At 32.5% G+C, this 22899-nt stretch overlaps 1 protein-coding gene across 1 annotated transcript; it reads right to left on the bottom strand.

Annotated features, from left to right (window-relative positions):
* Positions 1 to 1820: 1820 nt before the first annotated feature.
* On the bottom strand, positions 1821 to 22346 carry LOC131854738 (integrator complex subunit 6). Its single transcript, XM_059205913.1, has 16 exons — positions 22091 to 22346; positions 21922 to 21999; positions 21186 to 21425; positions 16754 to 16934; positions 14866 to 15080; positions 14211 to 14393; positions 10900 to 11052; positions 10111 to 10341; positions 9497 to 9691; positions 8614 to 8823; positions 7852 to 8052; positions 7106 to 7447; positions 6296 to 6398; positions 5916 to 6058; positions 5609 to 5732; positions 1821 to 5066 (listed from the first exon to the last, which is right to left on the bottom strand). Exons 1-16 carry the CDS (start codon positions 22205 to 22207, stop codon positions 4843 to 4845), a joined length of 2940 nt encoding a protein of 979 aa, XP_059061896.1. The 5' UTR covers positions 22208 to 22346; the 3' UTR covers positions 1821 to 4842.
* Positions 22347 to 22899: the final 553 nt, after the last annotated feature.

Below are 22899 nucleotides of genomic sequence, written 5' to 3'. Positions count from 1 at the left end.
GTATTTTCAAAATAAAATACCTTTTGAGTTTTTGACCAAACCTCAGATATTTTTATTTATTTTAGGTATTTAATATGAGATAGAGATACAATGCCGAGTCGAACAAAAACGTCTAATAACATTGCACCTTATGCTCAATATTCGGTCATATTATTAATTAATAGGTAATAATAAAACTCACTTAAAATAATGTTATAAACAAGACTAACGAAAAGAGAGCCATGACTCTATTTTGTAAATGCCATTTATTTTAGTTAAACAGCTGATTCAGATGGCGAATTATTTTCCCACCGAAAATGCACCACAGCCATATAATTGACGCTTCTTAGTTTTAACGCCGCGCAATGTACTTTTACGCAGCGATGTATCGCGTGCGGGTCACGCCAGAACATAGATACAATACCGTACGTACCATTTACATTGCAAAACATTATTAATACGTGAATTACAGAAGGTATTCTGGTTGGGTATGAAGCATTTAACCGCCGGTTTTTTTTTCTCTAATGCTGTGGGCCGCAGCTGGCCTTTACAGCTTCACTATTATACTATAAAGTATTTTGCATTTTTAAATTAATATTAAAAATGCAGTATGGGTAAACCGACTATTTGACCATTTATTTAACCGACTATTTGCATGTTATTTTTTTATCCATGTAAATTTAAGAAAAGTCTACCCTATATTTAGAAATTAATAGAAATAACATGATTTACAGACCAATATTTTTATTGTTTTCTTAATTGAGGTTCTGCGTTCAACGCATAATTAATAATTTGATTCACAAACCAGTATCGCTACATCTTTAGTCAATTTAGTCTCCGAAGTTAAAAAATATACAGAACACTATTCGACGTACCAGAAAAGAACAATCGCTGCCGGCATATTAGACAATGGTGTTGGCGATAACCGGACACTCGGAAATTTACGGGTTCTTGTCTGGAAGCATGTTCTTTGAAATATCCTTATAAAGCTTGTCGTTTTAAATCTTGTTAAGTCACGTTTGTATACTTGAATCCTTTTACCTACACTTTTGAAGTTTGGGAAGTTTGTTTAACTGACAAGACTTACAGCCTATCATGTAACAGGACTAACGTGCAATCATATGGGTATTAAAGTATTAACAGCCTAAGTTTAACTCAGATAGAATCCAGACAGTATGTGCTCAAAACTAACGTATTATTTATTGAACTTCTTATTGCTAACTACAGTATTGAGAGCGTATAAAGTAAATTAATCAAGAATATAAAAAACCATAATGACAAAATAATGGATTTAAAAAAACACATAATAAAAATCCAATAAGGATCATAATTTATTTAGAAAATGATATAATACACTTTACAATTGACCGAGCGTCTGTTAATCTGGTCGGGCCATAGCTTAAATATTGCGAAACTTTGGTATTATTTGCTTATGGCAAATAATTATTTAAATGGAATTAAACAATTAAGAATAGCCAAATGTTCTCGTACCTTGTGGCCCGGCAACATTAACTATTTAATGACCGATGCGTGAAAGCATCCTACACATACACTTTCCATTGGTAATAATACATCTAATATGTACAATGCATATATACAATCTGAAACACAATTTTACTGCCATTTTGCATAAATTAAGACACCTCGTAAACATTTTTATAAATTCATATTGCTTTATATAAGTATTTCATCACAATTTCCTTTGTAACCCAAAATGACAGAAAATATTAGTTGTGTTGATCAACACACTCATCCTTAAAAATTACAAAATTTACGTTTTATTAATAAATTATGTATTATTACAATTCAATGCAGGGATTTTATAAATAAATGCATTGATATTTTCGTCTTTGTGATATGAATGTTAATCACGAATCTCGCAACCAAATACTAATATAGTAAGATCGTTTAGGTCACAAGATTTATTCTATTGCACTTCATGAAAACTTATTTATTGACAGTTATGTTTCTTTTTAAATTATCACTAAGCAATGACATACACACGGAAAGAGGCGGCCGTTCGACGCCTGTTATCGTCAATAAATAAAAATAATAATAAATACACTGGAATTTTTGACGAACTCACGAGCAGGCTTGATGCAAAATATTACAATAAACTCAAACGTTACAGTAATAAACTTAATTTGAATGAGAAATAATAATATAAGGATAATTGCATGCAAATATAGTTATATCGATGTGTGCAAAACTTGATTGGTAACGTGGTATTATATTATTCACAATGGATAGAAATAAGCTCTGATATGGGATTTATGTACGAGCAAATGGATTATAACCTAATCAAGAATTATGGAACTTGTGCAATAAATTACGTTCGTGTATATTAAGCTTTTTGAATTTAATAATTAATACATTGGAACCCTATTTAGTAATTTATAATCCAGAATATAAATAGACGCGAACAAAAAAATACTAAAAAACATACCAGTCAATAATCCAGAACTACAAAATGTGTGTAATAAATTATATTCGAGTATATCAAGTGTCTTGAATTCATAATTCACACCAGGCAGTCCTATTCAATTTAATCTACACCCAAAATATGAACTACAAAAAATCTAAAAGCATACCAGTCAATATAAAATACTGACTTTAACAATGCGATTGTGAGTGCAAGAGTTGGAATTACTATTTGATAATACTGGAAAACTTTTGTTTGTTTGCAATTTTCTTTATTAGTGATTAAACAATACAACGAATACAAGTAAGTGTTATAAAACTTATCGTGATGTACCAGTCTATAAAATAAGCGAGAAAAACAGTAAGTACATAAATTAAAGTATTTCAAATAAAATTAATTTTATATCCTTTTGGAGTGCAAACTACTATAAACACTGAAATAGTTTACTTCACATTTAATGTACAGTGATTTTTATGGTTATGTCATTAATGTAACATTTTGCATACATATAAATCCACCTTGAATTACAAAGTATGAAATAATTTAAAATTGTAACTGTAATTAGATAACAGTTTAACTTTTACAAATTAAATGTTTTTAAAATATTATTACCATTTACAATAGTACATTCGTATAAAAATCTACATTTGTTTCAACATCTAATTAGTATGAAGAACATAATAATCTATTGAAAAAGCTCAAAAGATTTTCAATTAATTTTTACCACACAACTTGACTAGATATAAAACAAATGATATTATAACCCACAATCTGTAAACTAATTTACAATTACAGTTACTATTTATTTTATACAATAAAACCACCATACCAACCATAGTTAATAAAATGATTTTTAAAAGTAGTTATCCTTATAAAAATCGCAATATTCTTTAAACATAGACATTTTTTTTTAAATCCATAAATAAAAAGGCTAATCCATACACATTATTTAACAGGTAACCGTGTAGATTTATTATCCAAACAGGATTCATTTCTATTTCTGGAACACTCATGATTAAAATAGTTGGCACTCCAATATCAACGAAACAATTCGACATTTAATTCTCATAAAGGCGCATAAACAAGTAGCACATAATTCCATTTCCAAAATATTTTTATACCCCTTCATCTTAGCAAAGTAAAACCTTCCTTCTCACAACTAGAAAATGAACGTACTGTATGTGTTACTACTATTAGGCGGATCATAAGCTTATCTATTTGTCAATTTTTGTGAAAAAAATACGCGTGCCATTTTATACGTACTAGTGGTCGAATTTCGACCATAATTAATTTAACATTCAGTAAAACTGAAGACAAATAATTTTAAAGACAAACAATACTAATCTATTCTCAATTTGACCACAGACTAACAATAAACAAAAGTGTATTTGCGTGTGTGTGTCAAATAATGGTAGTTTGTGTAATGTTTTTCTTATGTATAATTAAAAAATATATTTATACATACATCCTTGAGCGTTTATAAAATAAGGTAGCATTGCGCACCCTGCTAATCATTATAATTGTAAACAAATTTACAATATTCAGCTCAAATTCTACCACTATTATTTAATATTTTAATTTCTCCTAATATTATATTACTTAATATCAATTTTCTAGTTTTCAGATAAACTCAGACAATTTTGTGATCAAGTTAAAATAATGTAATAACTTCTAAATCTTTTTTTTTTTTAATTATTTCGTCTTTTTTTCAGTAATACGTTGCAAGACTCGCGGTATAGTTTATTACAGGTAACACATATGCTGAGCCAAATTCTTCATACCAACACTGGACACGAAAAGAACTAGTGAGTACATTCCACACCAATTCATCGCGGTAGCATCATCACTCACCAAATAGTAGACGGATAATGAATGCCACATTAGGGGCCATTTATAAATTACGTCATACGAATTTCATGTTTTTAATCGTGCTAGTCTCATCTGGTCGCATTTGTGACACACCATATTTAAATATTATGAAAATATTATTCAAGTTTCCTTTGAATATAGTTCGAATTTCGTGTTTTATACTTATTCTATTAGATTAGGAAATAAGACGTCATGAAATTTAGGACCCATGCCACATCTAATAACACAATAACAATATTTCTTTTAACGTGCGACGTAATTAAAATATTAATGGCCCCTTATGCCTCGAAGTTTTTGGCACCAACCATCGCCACCGTGTTGATAGCAGATTTTGGCATAGCAAATTTGACAACGTGTAACAACAAAAAATTTACTTCATTTGTATTAAATTAACTCCGATTTTTAGCTATAAAAAACTACTGATTACTAATTTAAAAATGGAATCGTATACCACTTGTGTACATAAGCACTGGTTCTATTAGTTGTTGAAGTTGTGACCGCCACACATTCCTGTACCGAGACTGATATTCCTGACTCCAATAACTACTAACAGATGTCTCTGATCATCTTCACTAGCTATGTTTGGCGTTGCTATATAAAGCATTTGTAAATGTCTTCATGTTGACTGAGGCACTGTTACCATTCTTTTCGAGGCCCACCACGAAGTCTTCTAATAATTTAGCGAGAGCCTTCCGTTTAAACCTTAACGATTCATTTATAATGTCCCGTATCACCTCCTTCTTAATATCTACACTACCTTTTAATTGCTTTAAATTTTCGAACAGTTTCGAGAAATCTGTAATGAAGAAATAATAATTGTATTATATGATGTCATTTTAATAAGAAACATTTTGATATTAACAAGATACGTAATCTCGTAATTAAAACTAGAATAAATATGCAAGTGTTGGTACGACATGATGTTGATTTATTGAAAAAAAAATGAAATTAAGATAGGTGTCACTTGAAACAAAGAAGAATTTGTGATCAGGAAATCTAATATCACAAATATTTTTACTAGTTAACTATTCGGTTATAGACTTATCGAGATTGCGAGATTGTACGTTTTGTGATTTTGATATGTGTGTGGCACACATACACTTATTTATTGTATTTATATATTCTATGTATCAACATCCACGCTATACATTTACACACAATATTATAATTAATTGTATTTATTTTAAAATTGTATAGATTTAAAGAAACAATATCGCTATATGTGTGTCACGTCTGTTTTGTATATACGCCCTTAATATAGACAAAACTACTACGTTCATACGAAAAGAAATGTACAGAAATTTTGAAGTGATTCAATGTAATACATATGGTACTCGCCTCTGCCTGGACGTCGGACTGCGCGATATACTTCTGCTCGTACGTCCATATTATGCTTTTTGATATCCGCCAGCTCCTTTCGGGAAAGTTGGGCGACCAATGGCGGTGCTGTCGGCTTGTCGCTCTAGTAATAGAACAAACTTAATTAACAACTGTAATGTTTGAATTTATAAAATCTTTAATTATTAATAATAATTATGCAGCACAATTTACACAGCGCGATCTATTACCAAACTAAGCAGATATGAATAGAACTAGGTAAATTACATATACTGAAGTTTCCAAATATGAAGCTGTCACCGCATACCTTCCGTTTCCGCTTCTTCGGTCTCGGGTATGCATTCTCCGCGGCTATGCCTTGCAGAATGGCGTTTATCTGCAACTCCTGCGAATCCTGATCAGGCGGGGACGGAGACCGTGACACCTTGCTCCCCATCGTAGTGTAAGCGTCTGTCACAAAAAAAAAGCTTTGCTCAAATCCTAACCTATAAATTTTGCCTCATGTCGAAGCATTATTTACTTTCTTTTCAGAAGACGAAATAGTTTTTATTATTTAATTTCATTAATTACTTATAGTAACATTAGCTGTTAATATCATTAGCGTATTGCGAGTACATTAATAAATGTCGTCGCCATACTTAAAATGACATATTGCAACAAACATATCGTTAATAAACGCGTACTTACCTCCATTCAGGAATGGTTTGATAACAGGCGGTAGGTTCGTAGGCGCCGCGACCACAGGTGGTGGCGGTGGCGGCGCTCCGCTTGACTCTACATTAGGCGGCTCCTGCAGAACACGCATGTTTACGATAAAATAAACAAGATTAAAAAATATTTCAATCCAATGCGCTGGGGTGAACTAGCGCATACCACTATCTCATACTACTATACTAATTTTCTTTGTTATCAAACATTTAAAAGAGACAGAAACTTCAAAATTAGTGCAACATTTATTACGGCCCAAAATTCACGACCATTGTGGAGTTTTTACGTCGATATCTATTGTTTCTAATTCTTAGTAGTTATTATAAAATCCAAAGGCTTAGACAGAAATTAACTATTTATTCCAACAATGTCTATTGCATGGCAATCTGTATTTATAATAATAATTATCAGACAATTTTAAAGGTCTCAATACACGTTCTTTATTTAGAAACCGTGTAAGTTCATGGGTTCTTGAAAAGTGTTATTATTCAAGTAATGAATAATAAGAAATGGCTGCTAGTAATGAGATTGTGATGTATTTCAAAATGATATCAATTTTATCGTTTAGAATAGTTATATTGAGAATTATATTATGACTATAATACATAATGATTAATGTTCAGAATTTATAATGTATTTTTTATGCTTTGATTACTGAAATGAATATTCGTACGCTGGTAACAGCAGAATGCGATGAAAACCTTTTTATATAATTGTGGAATACGTATGTCCAATGGTACCATACCATAGTCTGAAAAATAAATAAACTACTATTAAAGTTTGACATACCTCAGGCGGGCGACCAGAAGGCAGGTCCGACGGAACGGGGGCGAGGGGCGACGCCGGCCGCCGCAAGGACACCGGCGACAGCGGCGCCAGCGGCGCCGGCGGCGGCGGCGCGGGCGCGGGCGGCGGCGTCGGCGGACTGTGCGGCGCCGGCGGCAGCGGCGACGGGGGCGCCGGCGAAGACGGACGCCGCGCCACCACGTGCTGCGGCAGCGGACCGGCCTTGCGTTTCGGCGGCGCCGCTCGAGGACTTTCAGCGCCACGCTTGCCGCCCGCGCCTACACCGCCGCCGCCACTGCGCACCGCGCCTACGGGATCCACGTCCGCTTCGTCGACCATCATTCGCTGTGAATATAATTTAAATTAAGTTTATATATGTCACTGTTTACAAAATTATTCATATTTTTATTTAAAACCACTGTCCAGATTCAGTTATTGGTAGAATTTGTAATTATCACATTCTTAGTTTTCGACACTATTATTACTTGCTCTAATTACTATTACATATGGCACTGTGTTGTGTGCAACCAAAAAGACATATTATCTCTATGTAATTTTAAGAAATATTGAAATTTTACTAGCTTGAATCAGTGAGCTGATCATTAATAAATTATAATATTAGTAGTAGTACATTAATATGTTTCTTTTCTTATACTTAATATACCCATACGTTTACCCTGGAACATGTCTTTACTCATTTTAATACACTTCTCCTTCACAGTTATGATAACGATACTGTTGAGACCAACCTTATCAATCTTAAATGGGTTTCCGAACATGTGCTGTCGCACTGGCTGGGACTCAATCTCGCGCAACTGCGGCGTCATCCGCTTGAGATACTCCTGGTAGTTGCCCATCTGCGCGACCGGCATCGAGTGCACGCTATCCTCGTCCACAAGCCGTGTGTGCGCCAGCGACGGCTGCAGGAAATTCGCACGCATGCGTACTACCTGTAATAAAATATGGCAAAATGTACATCATGTAAACCTTTTAACCCACATGTGGGCTAATAACACAATTGCTAAAAACATACTATGTCACCACCAACATACCATCAAGTGGTTCCTAATCGTGATAAATTCATGGTAAATTTACCATGATAAGCTTATTGACCTGATCTAATGCTAATCTTATCATCTTCCACTAGTGCCCCACCAGAGTAAACCATTAGCGCAGGCGGGTACACCATTCCATTATCATCCATAAGAACACCCATCAACAACTATATATCAAGAGAGCTCTCTCTCTATCATGTAGCTACATGATACTTGTATAAATCTGCTATATGTGCATTGTCACTTATTGTAACATTTTCTCATAAACAAAAACTTTATAGAGTATTACTTTATGGTAAAAAGAAGAATAAAGAAGAGACATCATAAAGTATTTTTTTTATTAAAGGACTATTCAGACTAAAATTATTTCATTTTGAAGTTTGTTGAAAATAATTTACTGTATACAATTCCTAATTAAATTATTTAAAAAAGGTTATAATCATACATCTTATTTACCTGGTCTAATAGATCCCTCCTCTGAATGTCAAAGGGATTTCGATATGTATGCGCCTGTGTCTTGTGGCGGCCGCGCGACAGGCCCACGACGAAACCACCAAACTCGTTAAGTTGATCACGCAGTGCTAAGAACTTGTCCTGCAGGCACGGGTGCGTTGTTAGCTCCTTCTTCAGAGGAGAACGAGGCATCACACGCACGCTTTCCGCTATCTATAAAGATTAAAATAATAAGTGTCATTAATTAATTCAATTTATGACAACACTAGGTTTTAGCCACGACTTTGCCTGCTTTTTTAAAGTAAAACACATACTCTTGGGCGATTAATGTACATACTGTCGCACTTACAATATTAGTATGAAAATTTGGATAAGCATAAATTTATTTTAATAAGTATTATATATATAAACCTTCTTCTAGAATCATAAAAAAACCGCTTCAAAATCCGTTGCGTAGTTTAATATAGGGACAGACAGCGAAAGCGACTTTATTTTATGCTATGTAATGAAGTGATAAAAATCGTTTATATATATGACGATCTTTCCATAGTAACGCTTCTCATATGTGGCCATGCCAGAGAATTAAGGTGTCTATATCATCTTTTAAATTAGACAAAGTTCTCGAAATGAAAATGTTTGGTGGTAGATATTAAATCCTACTAAGATTACGTCAATTTCACATTTTGTTGATATTCTCTTTTTATAATTTAATAATAATGTAAATCAACACAGTTGTCTCATATCATGGTGCAATAACTTAACATATGAGACAATTGTGTTTAAAAAGTGATTGATTATGATTCTGCTAGGTCATAACCCATTATGCTCTAGCATAGTTTTTACCTAGTACGCAAAACTTCGCAAAAAAATAATAAAACAAAATTACCTTCTGATTATTACTACTAGAAGCTTTATTGATGACATCAGCACACAGCTTATCAAATTCAATCTTAGCTTGATTTTTCAGTCTTTTCAAATAGTTCAATACAGAAAAGCTGAGCGAGTTGTCTTGCATATCAGGAATCAAACTCTGCAGTAGCGGTGTTGAGGCACCCATCTTTGTGAGGGCTCTACGTAAAGGCTGAAATTATATATTAAAAAATATATTTTATGTAATCTCAGAATATTGACAGATTATTCATTTGATTTACACATCAAAAACAATAATATTCTTGTATACTGCTAACATAAATTATAGAGACTTCAGTAATTGCAGAAACATATATGATTCTCACTTTGTTGTAATGTAAAAACGATATATATAATAATATTTTTTCATTGTTCATATCTGAATAAAATATGAATACTTAAATATGTTAAATAATTTATAAGATACAAATGTAACAAATTTGCTTTATAAATTGTCATTTTTAAATTGAATGAGATTATAAAATATTAATATTCGATAATTATACTTTATAGTTAGGTACATGTTAATAAGTCTAAATAAAATTTTAAAAAATGACAGGTAATAAGATCTATAGAAAGAACACAACTTACTGCAACATAATATGAAGGCATCCTGTCTAAATATTGCTGAAACGCTTGTTTCCATTCTGGAGTGGGCTTGCAACGATGCTGTTTAAACAGGTCGTCAAGTAGAGGTAGTAATACTGGATAATTGTACGGCAACACAAATAGATTGACACAAGTTAAGTTTGTCGATGCTTTTAAATAGCCAAATGGATGACTGACTTCTGAATTCTTACAGCCACTATTCGCAACGAACACCTGTAAGCGGTTTACAAGAACATATTATTATAATATTTAACATATCTACACTTACAAATCGCTACTCATAGTATTAAGCATTAAAGAATTATTATAAATTAAGTATCTAAATTATTATATTTAGACATAGTAATCTAATGATAGACAAGCTGACCGACCAAACGAACACAGATCAATAAATATCATCTATGACGCCCGTGATACCCCTCGTGCGTTGCCATTTCATAGGACTAAGATATTATAAATTCATACGAGTTTACAATTTAATGCATATTCACTCAAACTTCAATAGTGTCCGTTCAATATATAAAAGCAATGCAACTTCAATTTTACAGCATTAAGCATTACACACTTATTGTAAACAACATTGGATTTATTTTACTAGTTTATATAATTTAAACAACTTATATATAAGTAAAACAAATGCAATTATGAAAAACAAAAGGAAAGTTAATTTGTATAATTTATTCATATGTTTAAGATGTCAGTATGAAAAATATTTCCTAGAACAATGTATGTACTCATTACAGTCAACATATTAATGCATAATGTACCAACCTGCCAGCATATAGTCGGCTGTTTCCTGGCCAGAATGAATTGCGTCAAAGGGCTAGGTTCCAGTTCATATTTGTCAAAAGGTAAATTGTCAATCACCATGGGCTCTTGACTGGAGCAAGTAAACTTGACTACTGGATGTGCTGAACGTGGTGGCTGAAATATAATTTAGATAAACAAATATAGTTTATGAATACCACAGAGGCACTTCGTGTTATAAATCAGTATCATTATGCATCTGTGGTGATACTTTCCACATTCCCAGGTTAGCTTGTTTCATATCACAAGCTGGTTACCACATAGCTTGTGATATGAAAGTAGGGACATGTTCTAAGGGAGATATACCCCTCATCTATATTATTCGATAATAACAACGTTTATATGTTAGATAATATGTAGATTTAGAAATCGTATATAGGTTGAAGCGCCAAATCCTTGGCCTAATGTGTCCAATGAAATACACGTAATATTTTTGTTTTATTATCTTGCCTCATTTGTTAATCATCAAAGTCGACAAAATATTAGACAAAGAATTTAAAAACACACAATGATTAAAAAGCGATAATGAATGGTTCATAAAAATATATGCGTAATAAATATGCGTTTAAGTGTAGCGATTGTTATTAAAGCATTTTATCACTATTTATGCACAAACACAAATTAAAAAATATATAAATATGAAAATATATACGCAATTTTATTTCTGAATCTACAATAATATTCCTAAATATCAGTAGCGTTATCATTTACGCAATGTGAACTAATAAATGATACCTCAACAAGAACGGTACAAGTTATAATTTCGTAATACAAGTGATTTACATTATTTTATTTGATATTTCTCACAAGTTTAATGGCTTCATACAAAATGAATGTACATGTTGGCGATAGTGGTAATGTCCAAAGTTTATTTCTTATATTGCAAAATTGTTTTTTTTACTTCTTACTTCATGCTGTTTTAACATAGTCCTGATTAAAGAATTTGGACCGACAAATACGGTTTATAAGTCAACAATACAATACATTAACTAAGAAGTAAAAGTTAAACGAGGATAAATCTCTCTCTCTTACGACGAGAAGTATTTTAGACTATAAGTTTATAATTTTAATTACAATCTAATCACTTCTACGCTGAATCAAAATAGAATTTATTTTTTAAACATCAATATTGGGACTCAATTTTTATATCAAACAAAAAGAATGGGACGCAATGTTTGTCTATAAAAACAACATATTTAAGAAATTCGCACCTTTCGTGCAGTACATTAGATTCTTTTTAAATTCACCTTAATTATATTACGGTGGAATTACACTATTCCATCAATATTATACTCTGCAGCCATGCCAAGTCGACTGGCGAAACATCGAAGTGCTGAGATGTCTCTATAACGCTGAAACAATGACCGTCCAAGTACAAAAGCAGCAGACTAAGCATATCCACCTGAAACGTGGTGTAAGACAGGGGGATGTTATATCCCCGAAGTTGTTTACAACTGCGTTGGAGGATATGTTTAGAATGCTGGACTGGAAAAATTACGGCATTAATGTTAACGGCGAGAACATCTCTCACTTACGATTTGCTGACGACATTATCATGGCTGAATCGCTGCAGGACTTACAGCAGATGCTGAATGGCCTGGCTGAGTCGTCTCAACGCATCGGTCTTCGGATGAATTTGGACAAAACCAAGATCATGTTCAATGATCGCATTCGTCCGGAACCGGTTGCCATTAATGGAGTTCCTCTCGAAGTTGTTCAGGAGTATATTTATCTAGGGCAAACACTCCATTTAGGTAGAAACAACTTTGAGAGGGAGGCCAAGAGGCGAATACAGCTAGGCTGGGCGGCTTTTGGGAAACTTCGTCAAGTCTTTTCGTCGTCGCTACCACAAAGCCTTAAGACCAAGGTTTATAACCAGTGCGTCCTACCCGTTATGACTTACGGTGCCGAAACGTGGACACTGACGATACGACTGGTCCACCAACTCAAAGTCGCTCAACGAGCTATGGAAAGGGCTATGCTTGGAGTTTCTCTGAGGGATCAAATCCGTAACGAAATAATTCGCCAGAGAACTAGGGTCACCGAAATAGCTCTTCGTATTTGCAAGTTGAAGTGGCAGTGGGCTGGTCATATCTGTCGTAGAACCGATGCTCGCTGGAGTAGGCGTATTGTAGAGTGGAGACCGCGAATTGGCAAACGTAGTGTAGGACGCCCCGCAGGACGCTCCACCTAGCGGAGCGACGACATACGTAGGATTGCGGGTAGTAACTGGAAGAGAAGGGCTGAAGATCGTGCTCAGTGGCGTGCCTTGGGAGAGGCCTATGTCCAGCAGTGGACTGCAGTGGGCTGATGATGATGATGATGATCAATATTATGAGATTGGTAGAATTGTGCCGTTTCTACCGTAGTTTAGAAGTGTCTAAAAACATTTTGCTTTTCTATTTTATTGTAACAACAAAATTATACAATATCGTGCCAGTACATCCATAATTATAAAAGTTACTGTTAATTGTAAAAATTACAGAGTTAGTGTAAAAGTCTGAATTATTTTATTAGAAATCAATCAAACCAAGCTCAACTTTTTTTATGACATCATTGATACAACCACTAATATGGAAATAAATACATAAAAACTAAAACCTATTTTGTTGTGGTTAACAACAAAATAATTATAACTAAATAGTTACACATTCTTTATCAAATTAAGAAGGTATTTAAAAACAAAATGTTTATATAATAACACCGTTTTCCCATTTTCTTTAGGTAGAATTTATTAGGTATTTGTCGTTTTTATTTATGTATGTGAAATATACATTATTATATAGATAATTGAGACAAGTAGATTTTAAGTAATCAACAAAACCGGGACAAAACAAATTGCATACAGTTTTCTAAGTTCGTAATATAAACAATATAGTATCCAGTGCTATCATCTTATTATTTGATTACAGTACAATAAGGTGAGTCATATCACGATAAAAATTATATGAAAAACTAAATACTTAGGGTATTTCTTTCTTTGTACAGTTCGATAACAAAGTAAACAATGGTCGATGTCACTTTTCCTTCTTTTTTTTATTTTGATATGAATCTATTATTATTACAGTAGTATTTTAAATCTTAAAAACACACTTAATAAAATGCAAAATTCATTGTAATATAAAATTTTATAATATGGGGTTTTATAATAAAATTTTATAATAATAAATACTTTAATAATTGGATGACTGCGAAATGTTGTGGTTATCACAAACAAAATGGTTCAGTGAAAAAAGCTTATTTCTTTTTATTACTTTATTAGAAACGTCACTCACCAGTGTAGGAGCATTGGGATCCGGTCGAAAAGACTCCGGTATGGGCCAAAACCCTACAGCGAAGCCCTTCTGTGCAACTGTCCTTGGTACGTAAATAAGGCGACGACACGAGTGCCATGCTTGAGGCGCACTCGAACCCTGGTTGGGGGTAAGGCCCGTTTGATACGGACCACCATTCCAACGCTGTAGAAAAATACTATTGTTAAAATAAACTCTTATTGATTAAAGTGTTCTAAGTAGTCACTTACTCTTAAATCTGATACATTAATTTGCCTATCGATTGAGAACGTCGCCTTTGTTACCTTACGCCCTAAAAGTAATGAGATCAGTCACCAAAAACGTGGGATGTCACTTCAAAATTCTGTTTGATTCTCTGGTTATGAAAAATGCTAGGCCTAGCCTACTACTTGGTAAAAAAAATTGTATTCACAAAATCTACTGTTAATGCTTTTAACTAATCCGAGATCACAATAATGGGGTTATGTAAGTCTGTATGTGTTTACGCAGCGCTCGATATCACATCTCGATTTGTTGTGTGGACTTCGATTGTCAGCATATCGTAGATCACAGGAGGAAATCGGCAAGACATTATAAGTATAGTTTCGATATCTGCTACTTAATACCAATAATAAAAAAAGGATTGCTGTACACTCACCCCGTTCCTATCACCGTCACATTCCATATCCTTGTCTGCATCATGACTGACCTCGTCACTTTGGTCACCACCTTCCCTATTGTTACCACCATCAATGGGCGGTGGGTCGGGTCCTATCTTTTCAAAATTAATCACTACACCACTCTGCACCTTCTGCACTAAACTGTCAATGCACTGCATGAGCATGCGATGGGAGGTGATACAGTATGATCGACCTGAAAACAAAAAACAATTACAATTATAACAAAAGACAAAAAAAACATTAAAATCTACCTTTTGTTTCCTACTGTTTTGTATATCTCATTATATAAATTCTTTTTATCAAAAGGCATAATAAAAAATATCTCAATTGTCTCCTTTATTTATACTCGGTTGGAAGTGTAAAAAATAATGTCTAATTAAAAACATTAATGACAATTAAAACAAAATGCACAGACTGAGTACATAGGTGTTCGGTCAGTCTAATAATCTTTAGCCTCGTATAGACCTGGCGTCATGTTTAATCCCATATGCCGGAAGTCTATTTTATCTCTTTGTATTCTATTTATACTACATAAAAACAACAACATATTAGTAAGAGATCATTTAAAAATAACGACAATTCTTTATCTGTTATCTAAATACATAATAAATATATTCTGATTAGGTCATGTCGCTCTTAGTTTTCATATAAATAAATGGTTCTCAATAAATAATACAATTATTCACCTCGTTATCATTAGTTATAAGTAGCAATTTGAGGTCATTCTTAAATGAATATTAGTTATCAATATCGATGATTACTGCCAATAAAACATCATTTGAACCATGACTTTTCACATACGTCACAGAGTTTGCCTATATTAAAAATACCTAGTATTGAACAATGAAGCACCTAGATATAAGATACATTTTATTTGCATAAAATATGTAAGAATCAGTTGGATAAAATTATTTGTATAAAATACGTAAGAATAAGTATATTTCAATGTCTTAAAATTGTTGATACCTATATCTGATCATACCTTGACACACAGTGAACCGCACAAAAACTAGATTGACAAGTTTTATATAGGGCTTTATACAAACAATAACATATATGAACACCAGTTTAATAAAAATGTTTATGTTTTGTGATCAGTGTGCAGACAATATTTAAATTATTATTAAGTATATATGTACAATATATGACGACATCCATAACATTTACATTAATATTATATATAGTATTGACTGAGTGACGCATCATAGCTGAGCGGAAACTGCTAAAGCTATGACAATCAATATTGCATAGTAGATTCATTATTTTATAGGAAACAACAGATAAGCGAATGTAATAAATGGAAAAGAGTGTGAAAGCCCGTAAAATTTGAACATAAGAGCTAACATTATTTTTTACTTTTTTTATAAAATTAAAGAATTTAATGTCGGAATTTTGGTATGGCAATTGCGTCAATTATTGGGTTCTGAAATTGTTCGCGACTTTGTTCTTTCGTCTATTTAATAAAGCGCGCTATATATGAGAAAGTACTAATATCAATTTGACATTTTAAATACTGTTAGAGATTATTACTTCAATCTCATTGAAAACATCTATATAAAAACAATAACAGACAGAAACTTTACAATAATAATATTTATATATTCAATTTAAGCTGTGTTTAATATTTTAAAGTAATAGAATGCCAAATTTTAATAAAAATATTTATTTTTAATGAATTGTACTCTACCTCCTTCATGTCACGTTGATAATAATAAATTCAGTCTCCCATAAGTATTGGATTGGATTGCAGAAAGAATTAAAGCTATGCTATTTTTTGCTAATGCTAAATTGAGAGACAGAGCTAAGTGTTGCCGAAATATAACATTTAAAATCAAATTTAATTTAATTAAATCATAACAAACCTACCTCCCGTCACTTCACACATGGCATCAATAGGTGAAGAGTCTGAAGGCACAAGGCCAGTGTCCCTCTCCACAGCAGGTGTTCCGGCCAATCTCAGCACCAACGAGAACAGTCTTTGGTCCCATCGGAAAGGCTCCCTGGTCAGCTCAGACCCAGGAATAGGGCAGTTCATTGGTAGATTAAACTGAAAGAATAAAAATGCATACACATAAAAACTTAAGAAATTTAAATTCCTCTGACCCGGGTTTTGGATCCTAAAAATAAGGGACAATCCAATAGGATCGATTGTCCGTAACACTTGTGAATAAGTGGTACTTGTAGCCTATAACCTGCTTTTGTAATTGTAAATAATAGTAATATCTTAGTCTTAATAATGTGTGCTATTTGATAAATTACATTATTCTGAAAAAAAAACTTACTCTTATCAGAAATCTACATTTTTTCGTACACTGTATATCAAAAATAAGTATTCCGTAGATAATTCTAAGCAAACCAACAAACCAGAAAATGCTATAGTACTATTATATTTAGTATACATACTTATTATTTATTGTGATCTTAATCTTATCCTAATAATAATAATATTATAAATGCGAAAGTTTGTGAGTATGGATGTTTGGACATTTTTATTTAATGTGAATAAGCAACTCACTAAAAAAGGATAGAAATAGGTAAATGTTTGCTTTAAATACTAATCAATGAAACCATTTAAATATTTGCATAGGTATTACAAGTTATTGCAATTTAGGTGGATTAGTTCGATAGTGTCGTAAATTGTATATGTTAATGCAGATAAGGTTTTTATTGACACATACACATTTAGAATAAACTAAAAAACTTAAGAGTAACTTAAGTATAACGGATGGATTGAATAAATCTCTGATAATATACTTACCACCTTCATTCGCACGTACATACTTTCATTCAAAATAATAATGAAGACTATTGAAGTAGTTGGTCCTAATATACAATAGGTTTATAATTAGAAACATCTAATAAGGCACTGGTAGCGTCGGTATGTAGATTCTAATAGAGTGAAGGTTTATTTTTTAATTGAGGATAATGTGCACCCGCCTACGCTAACGGTTTCAGCTGCCGCGGCACCAGTGGAGGATGACAAGATGAGCATGAAGTCAAGTCAGTTAGCGCATCGTGACAAATTCATCAGGATCATATCGCGTTGTTTCCAGGGGGAACCGCATGGAAGTCAACCTGACATATCATTGCTAGCAATGAGTTCGTTAGTCCACATTACTAAGAATTTCATTCCCCGCAAGTAAAGGTACAAGCAATATGTAGTACAACAAATGACGTATACGAGCCAATGTTAATTAATATAGATGATTTCCAGAGGGGACAGAATAAAAGTAGACCTAATAAAGTGCAATGGGTACAAAAATCTTTATTATTGACAATTCTACTCTCATCATCTTATAAGATACATGTGCTCAGCAGTGGGACAATATTGAGAGCTTATGGCAATTACTCTACTTATTATTTTAGTAAGTTACTAGCCTAGAGGGGAGTTTATATATATATATAGGATTCCGTACCAAAAAGTTAAAACACCGAGTGTTCTGCTATAGCGTATTATATCAAAAAGTATTAATGTATTTAATTTAATAAATAGAAGACACTTCCTCATATTATTATCATTAGCTAAGATAGCAAACTTTTAATATTTTGAATATATCTTCCAAAATGGAAGATATATTCAAAATAAGCCTAACAGGTTTTCTACGTTATGATGAAGAATTAACACACCCCTGCCTTTCAAAAACATATTCTACTAAAGTACGACTACAAATAAATTAAAAACCAATTGGATTAAAATCAATAAAATTGAATCACTTTATGTCCCGCATCCCACGTCTTATAGATATGAAACTGCTGCCACTAAAACTTTAATAAAACTTATTTATTTGGACTGCAAATATGATTCGTACTTTACTAATTTTATTTAATATACATAGATTAAATCAAGCATTTTTTTTTTTTTGGACATTAAGCAAGATATGCATTATGCTATAGTTATTGAGAAAAAGATCTAAAATGAAAAAAGAAGTCTTAAAAGATCCGTAAAAAAAATAAATCGCACATTATTTTTATAATATGAGTAACAACAGCAAGAGCAACGGTGTTAAATATTAAGCAAATAAAAATAACACAGTATAAAAATCAGATATTCTGTCCATTAATTAAGATAAACTTATTTAATACTTTGCTTACGTTGCCACAACCATATAATGAAATTTGGCTATAGCATATAATTTGACACTGCTAATTTCGAGTAAATATCAAGGGCATATACATTATATATGTGAAAGTCATATATGATACCAAGGGTAACAAAATAATTATTATATTATAACAAAAAAATATAGATTCAAACCGAGACTTTTAAAGCATTTTAAGGTGTCGGGACACGCTCTATGGTCACGTTAAATTTCTTTCAGCCTTTTACTTGTGAAATGTTACGAAACAAAGCGACCCTATCCCATTTATAGTATTCGTTTGGAAAAGTGCTACTTTTGTAACTTTTGGCGGGTATACGTTACGTAATTTGAGAAAGTAACTATTTGGAACTTATCCAGGAGGTCTAAAATAGATTTACTGAAATTTTAATATATAATATTATAATTTCAGTTCTACTACAAAACTACTAGTTCCTTAATATCAAACTCTCGACGCCTCAAGACCTACTACCTACTCGTATTAAAACTCTCGAGAGGTAACTTCCTACAATCTCATTTGATCTATTAAGGGATGTTGGTCACAATGGTTCCATCCTTTTAAAATATGTACAATCATAACTATCTAACCATTTTATCATAATATCGTAAGATTAAAGCAAAATAGTTACAGTACAACAAGTATATGTCTATTACATGTTTTGTATGAAATCAGTAGTATTTGGGATTGAAGCTACTTTTCAGATCTCTTCGAAAGTCTAAACAGTAGTAAAAGCCTAAGGCTATAATTATGCAGGACATAATTATTTATGTAAGAGTTACAAAATTTATGACTGTGTCAAAGTTTCATGCTCTATACATGTTGTATTTATATATAATAAGTAGGTAATTAAGATAACAGTATTTATATGAAAATACGCAAGCATATATCATACACTGGTAGTAAGAATATTACTTATAATATAATTAATTTCTCTGATAATTAATTCGTAAATAATGAAAGCTCTTTGAAAATCTGTTTTAGTAGGTAATCATGTGTTATGATAATTACTGAAACACATGTAAACTAGCTGTGCCCGTGACTTCTTCGGCGTTGAATACTGACCATAGAGAGCATTTTAAATTATTTAGGCTATAAGTTATAAAAAACCAAAGAAAAGTCTCAACATTCTAAATTTAAAAATGATTAATTACCATATACACTTTCATCCCCTATTTTATTTGAGATCTAGCTTCTCTAGCTTTAAAAATTACGCTATTATATACAACCTTTCATCCCCCCTTTCAATCTCTTATAATTACATTTCATTGTTCTTTTTTTTAATCAACAGCCAAAAGATAAGTTACAGGCTAACTTAAAAATGATGCAATCTTTCATCTCCCTTTCTTTCCTTACAATCCTTTTTCCCAAGTAAAAAGTAGTAGTAAGTCTATGTGTCAGTACCCTGAGAAAGGACAGTGACTTAAATGAAAGGAACTGATTCAAATGAAATTTGGTTGAAGGATAGTCTCTACTATCCATTTATCAAATTTCATTTAAATCAGTTCAGTAGTTTTGGCATGAAAGTGAGACAGACAGACAGAGTTACTTTCGCATTTATAGTATTATATAGCAAGGATATTCACATAACTTTAAAAATCCATATATTTATTCAATGATTTAGAGTTAGACCACATTCTTCATATGAGGAAAATTTCTAAGTAGAATATTAATAGGTGGCTTTAATGACAGTGGTTTAGGAAGATAAATTGTGAGCATCATACTGTCCCCTATAATAAGATATCACAAGTTTGCTTCCATTTAACAATTCCAGTTAAAAAATCATGAAGCACAACATAAAACCAATTTTAGATAAGATAACAATATGAGGAACATGCATAGTTCACAACATAAACTTTACCTAATGATATATAATATAGAATTATAATGAAATAATAATAAGAATTAAATTGGTAAATTACAAACTATACACAAATATAGCACATACTTACAAAATATAAAGCCTATGTCATCCAAATATTCCATGTCCAGGTAAATGAAATTTTGTAATCAGACATTACCTTCTACATCGAACTTACAAATTTATATCTTTATTGTATTAGTTGTATTAATTAAATATATAAAATAATAAAAAAGAATAATTATACACACATTCATGATTTATAAATCAATTATTACAATGAACTTGTTCATTTTAAGACATAATTTAACTAATTTTCTATTATTTCACAGTAATACTCACTTCTTCCTGAATGCCAGCATTGCATGAAAGTTTTCCTCCATCAGTAATAACAACTATAACAGAGGGCTCATTGTAGAAGGGACACCGGCCTTGTCCATATGTATCTATTCCAGTTTGCATGCGGTTAATATTCAAAACATCAAATGCATGCTTCAAAGCTGCTCCCATAGTTGTCAGGCCTAGGCATTGTAAATTTTTCAATTCATTTATGAATGTTGCTAAATTCTCCTTCCAGCCTGCCTGGAATCATAATGAGAAGGTGTAAGAGTAGGGTTATTTTATCAACTAATTAAATTATTTCAATAGTTACTTAGACAACTAATAAGTCACATTCATGTTTAATTGCATATAATGTAGGGCTATAAGTCATCTCACTAATGAAATTTTCTTTAGAACACAAATGTTATGAATATTATTATTAAATAATGTCATACTGATGTTTGAATTTCCCCCCCAAATCGCCATTTCGCTGTGTGTACCAGCGTGACCAATAGGAATGCGATGAGAACGCAGTCGCGAGCGCTATCGCGGAGAGCAGCAAGCTACGGTGGCGGCGGTTTGTCCTGTTTACGTCGTGCTATTTCAGTAAATTTCGCACATTTAAAAGTATGTAAATGTTCTGGATTGCAGATTACAGTGGTTTACAGGTGGACACCGCTGAACCGGCTTGGATATGTCATTATATGTTCATACAACAAGAAATCCCCCAATAACGTGTTCACTCTGATATACTAACCTTGATGTTCGCGGGTGGCTCTTCGAAAGTTAGAAGCATATACCTGTCCCCTCTGCTCTCAGGAGAACGCTGACGTACCTAGGAAATACAATTTATCAGTTGATCACACGCGATAAACAAATCGATCACAAAAACTAGGCGGTTGACGAGTCGATGACACTGCACGTACCTTTACGAACGTTTCCACAGCGCCCTTGGCTACATCGAGCAATGTTGGGCGTCCGCCCAAATAAGCTCTTTGATTCATGGAAGCAGATGTATCTATTAAAAAGACTATAATAGTCATCGTGAAAAAATCCTAAATATCCCTCTAAATACATTAAATATGCGCACGCTATTATGAACTAAGAACAAAAATGGCCGCTACATCGTAGACAGGCTCGCTGACAAACGACCGTCCGACAGCCGCTTCGACGAGCAGCTGAACAAGCTACGCCACGAAGACTCCAAAAGTACCACGTGACCTAATCATACATTCGGTTATTCTCGGCCACCAATAGTATAACGTTCGGTAAAACTCGTATTCTACCCATAATGTTACCATAATCACAGTAAGAACCACCCTGGAAAAAATATTAATTCCTGAAGTAAAAGTAAGTAACACATTAATGTCATACCCTATTGAAATTATAAATGGTTATTGTATTATATCAAACAGCAATGACATATCATTGACTGTACATTGATCATTTTTAATATTTCTTAAATTTAATAGAGATACCTTTACCTATTTTAGATTCCAATTTGTATTTATATGCTGACACTAATATTATAAACGTAATTCAGGTTATTTCAAAGCTGACGCAGTTATAATTTCAGGGTATACTGCATATTTCACTTTGGTAAATATTTCCATAAAATCATATTTTTATAATTAATCTTATTTTAAGCTTCATTGAATATGAAAGGATTATTTATAATAATGTGAAGTATTTTAATACTATACTGTTGTAATATTGTATAATTCTTTATAAAATT

This window comes from Achroia grisella, unplaced genomic scaffold (assembly GCF_030625045.1).
Source record: "Achroia grisella isolate CSIRO2021 unplaced genomic scaffold, CSIRO_AGI_Agris_v1 utg1023, whole genome shotgun sequence".
Lineage (NCBI taxonomy): Eukaryota > Metazoa > Arthropoda > Insecta > Lepidoptera > Pyralidae > Achroia > Achroia grisella.
Note: the sequence above shows the minus strand (reverse complement) of the source record. Positions and strands in the feature narration are given on the sequence as shown.

Bases quoted from the DNA above. Each gene is read 5' to 3' on its own strand.
- LOC131854738 (XM_059205913.1), bottom strand. From the start codon at position 22,207: ATGACTATTATAGTCTTTTTAATAGATACATCTGCTTCCATGAATCAA. The intron at 15,081-16,753 runs GTAGGTTTGTTA...TTTTGTTTTCAG, and splicing joins CATGTGTGAAGTGACGGGAG to GTCGATCATACTGTATCACC. The intron at 9,692-10,110 runs GTAAGTTGTGTT...ATATAATTTCAG, and splicing joins TGCCTTCATATTATGTTGCA to CCTTTACGTAGAGCCCTCAC.